The sequence below is a fragment of the Galeopterus variegatus genome, unplaced genomic scaffold, assembly GCF_000696425.1.
Source record: "Galeopterus variegatus unplaced genomic scaffold, G_variegatus-3.0.2 Scaffold1110, whole genome shotgun sequence".
Lineage (NCBI taxonomy): Eukaryota > Metazoa > Chordata > Mammalia > Dermoptera > Cynocephalidae > Galeopterus > Galeopterus variegatus.
The window spans coordinates 58,615-61,992 of record NW_007727221.1 but is presented as its reverse complement, the minus strand read 5'-3'; the positions used below and the strand labels follow the sequence as shown (position 1 = coordinate 61,992).

Here is a 3,378-nt window from a genome sequence, read left to right as displayed (position 1 = left end):
AGAGCTGGGTAACCCATGGGTATATTAAAGATGATAAATTCTGGGTTTTTACTTGATGAAAGATAACAGTAATTGATGTTAAGACAGAGCTGGGTAACCCATGGGTATATTAAAGATGATAAATTCTGGGTTTTTACTTGATGAAAGATAACAGTAATTGATGTTAAGATAACAGTAATTCCATTTAGGAAGAAGTACAAAATGAAAACAAACAAACAAGCAAAAATAACCCAAAAACAATCACTAGGAGGTACATGGGGCTTTGCAATAAGTCACAAAAGAAAAAGAGAGAATATAAAATTGGCTTTAAAAACTTTTTGATTGTCACCATAGCTACAACTATACTAAATCATTTTTTTTAGAAACTTTGTGGATCAACCAGGCACTGTCTTCTCAATAGATATGATGAATTGTAGAAATAGACCCACAGAGAATCAAATTATACATGTACCTACTCAACATATATTTTGGCTAGGTACAATAAGGGTTGATAATCAGATTCAAACCTATATTTACATCTTATCTTGTTACCAAACAAAAAAAATTGTGATGTAGCTAAATCCAGTAGTAAACTTTATATTGTGCAAAGAGGCTCATCTGCTTCCAAACCAAGTCCTGTGTCAAGTTCTACAGTAATTTAGTTGCTGCAAACACACTAGCCAGATAGAGTGAAGCATAAGGATGATTTTAAGTGTTCCTACATGCTGGCAAAATAGTAGTCTCAATCTAGGATCAGTATATGTTAAATTTAAAATTAAATTTATTTTAGGCTTACTGTCTGTTTAAACTGCATATGTGTTGGTAATTCTTTATTCATTTCTAATAGTTTCCAGAATTCATTCCTCAAAACTTTGAGTTGTTCTCTCTTCCCGGCTTTTACTTCTTCCACTTCTTTCATTAACTTATCATATTCTCTTTTTCTCCTGGCATTCTCAATACTGAAAATAGAAATTTAAAAGAATAATAGGTTAGGATACAGAAACAGCATAAAAGAACATTACTATTCAATAGCTGGGAAATTCATTTATCTTTGTCAACTTCTGCAAAATGTTGGTTTGTTTTGCAAAAACTCAGGCCTAATCAGTATTTATTAAAAATCCTCATACCTGTAGGCTTTGGGATCTTCAATATCTTCTGGAATTGGCTCTGTTTCAATTTCAAACTGTAAGAAGGGCAGTAAAAGGTCAGCCCTTTAGAATTGTATAATATTTCCCTTAAAATATTTATGAAGAAGCAAATTGAAGGTTTTTTTCCTGCCAATTTCTAAGAATTGTAGGTCTGAGAAGTTGCTTCACACTAAACAAACTAAGGAAAAAATCACAGTTGACTAAACTCATTTGTTTCTGCTTCATTTGAAGGGATAGGTAGAAAAAGTCTTGAAACCTAGTCATATTCTTAAAAATGCTAATATCAGCAAAATTGCCCTCTCAAAATGTGAATTACTAATATTCATGTGCTATTAATGAAGAATACACACAAAAAATTTCTAGATCATTTATTTCAAAATGGTGGGGTTTTTTTAGCATATTCCTTTTTTATGTGCTTAATACCCAAAATACCTCATGTGTGTTCTAGAAAGATTTTTAAATATATATATTTTTCTAATTTTAAATAAGCATTTTACATGATCTTATCAAAAGAAGGCATAAAGTGGACAGTGTACAGAATAATATAACCCCCACCTTGAGAGAGAAAAATATAAAATCAGAAAAACAAATCTTCCTTTAGAAAGGAAATTAGTTTAAATTAAGGGGAACTAAGAAGTAAATCACTATAAAGTACTTTGTTTACTCAGGTGCTGTGCTATAAAATGCCTTAGCCTTTGCTATTAAGGAAGGGGAATCATAACCCAGTGAGTAAAACAAAGAATCTTAGTTTGCTAACTAATCAGTTCTTAAGTAAAATTGAACTTGTTTATTCTCTATTCTGTTTTATAGGTCTGTTTTGCTGTCATTCATTGTGAAGAAATAAAAACTGTTTTCTGATCAGTTGTTTTATCACAGCCTTCATAAATATGGTATGTAAATGTTCAGTGTTTATACATATGAAATGCTAATCTACATATTTTTATGAAAGTTAAGTTTATGACTTTAGTAAAAGTGAAGTCATAAACATGACCAATATAAGACACAGTGATGGCTAACAAATTGTATGTACTATTGATCACACAGGACATAAATTTATTGAATTTTATTTATTTTTTATTCTTTTATTGCCGAGAGCTAAGTCCCTTGGTTCTCTAATATCACTGTGATTTCTGAAATTGATACTGATACAGCTGCAGTGAGTTACTGTGAACTCACAGGAAACACGGAGTCTTAAAACAGGAAAACAGAGTTTATTGATATGTCAGCATAGGCTCAACAGTCTCTTGTCTAAAGGTTGAGCCTCGAATGCAGTGGGGCTGTTATTTTTATATTATAGCATTTCCAGGTTTTTATAACCGGGCAAGGGGGGTGATCTTATGATCTTATGTGGTTATGACTATGTCTTAGGGTGGAAAAGAACAACGGGTGGGAAGCAGGCTGAAAAAGTCTGTTTCAGCAGTGTGTGTTAACCACAAGGCAGGCATGCAGCTGCAGCTGGGCCTGTATCTGGGCAGGGGTCTTGGTTACAGCACAGCATGGATGCCCAATGGCAACAGCTGGGCAGAACACAGCCAGGGTAGTAGGACTGCCTCAATACTCACTCAGCCAACTATCTCCTGGCTACAAGTATTTACAATAAAGCTGAGTTAAACAAGGGTGCTTGCAGCAGTTCCAAAATATATGCCAATGGATCTCAATCCTGGATGCATGTTAGAATCACATGGAGGATATTTTACAAAATACTGATGCCTGGGCCTCACCTTCAGGGAGTCTAATTTAATTGGTCTTGAGTGGGACTCAAGCATTTGTACTTTTAAAGGCTCCCCAGCTGATTCTAAAGTACAGAAAGGTAAGAACTTCAGAGACATACAGAGCTTAGTTGGGTTTTATGGGTTGTTTTTTTTTTCTTTCAATTTTTCCTAATTTTGCCTTCTTAAAAGAAGAGTCTGCCTCAGTGATTTAAGAAATATTGATTGCTACCATAAATAAAAGGACACTATTATTCAAATGTGGAGTAAAATTTTTTTTCTATTCATTATAGAGAGGGCTGGCACTAGGTAGAAATACAAAGATTTTCTTTTCATTCATATACTTTCCCTTCTGTAATTCCTCTTTCTGAGCTGGACTTTCTTTAAACAGCAGCCCGTACTCCAAATTTTGCTGCTATTAAAAGAAATAAAATGTATCTGCTCATATCTTCCCTACATTCTTTGTGTGTTCTTTTGATGCAGGCTACCTGGTAATGGGAAGCCAGTGTGTGCATAGGAATTTTAACTATGGTCTTTCTAAT

At 33.7% G+C, this 3,378-nt stretch overlaps 1 protein-coding gene across 1 annotated transcript in view; it reads right to left on the bottom strand.

Annotated features, from left to right (window-relative positions):
• The window catches only part of CFAP44 (cilia and flagella associated protein 44), a 139,754-nt gene that overhangs the window by 83,033 nt on the left and 53,343 nt on the right, over positions 1 to 3,378 (bottom strand). The window contains exons 19-20 of the mRNA XM_008574819.1: positions 1,107 to 1,162; positions 776 to 938 (exon numbers count right to left, since the gene is read on the bottom strand). Of these exons, the coding sequence (XP_008573041.1) occupies positions 776 to 938; positions 1,107 to 1,162 (219 nt within the window). The remainder of the gene's footprint in view (positions 1 to 775; positions 939 to 1,106; positions 1,163 to 3,378) is intronic.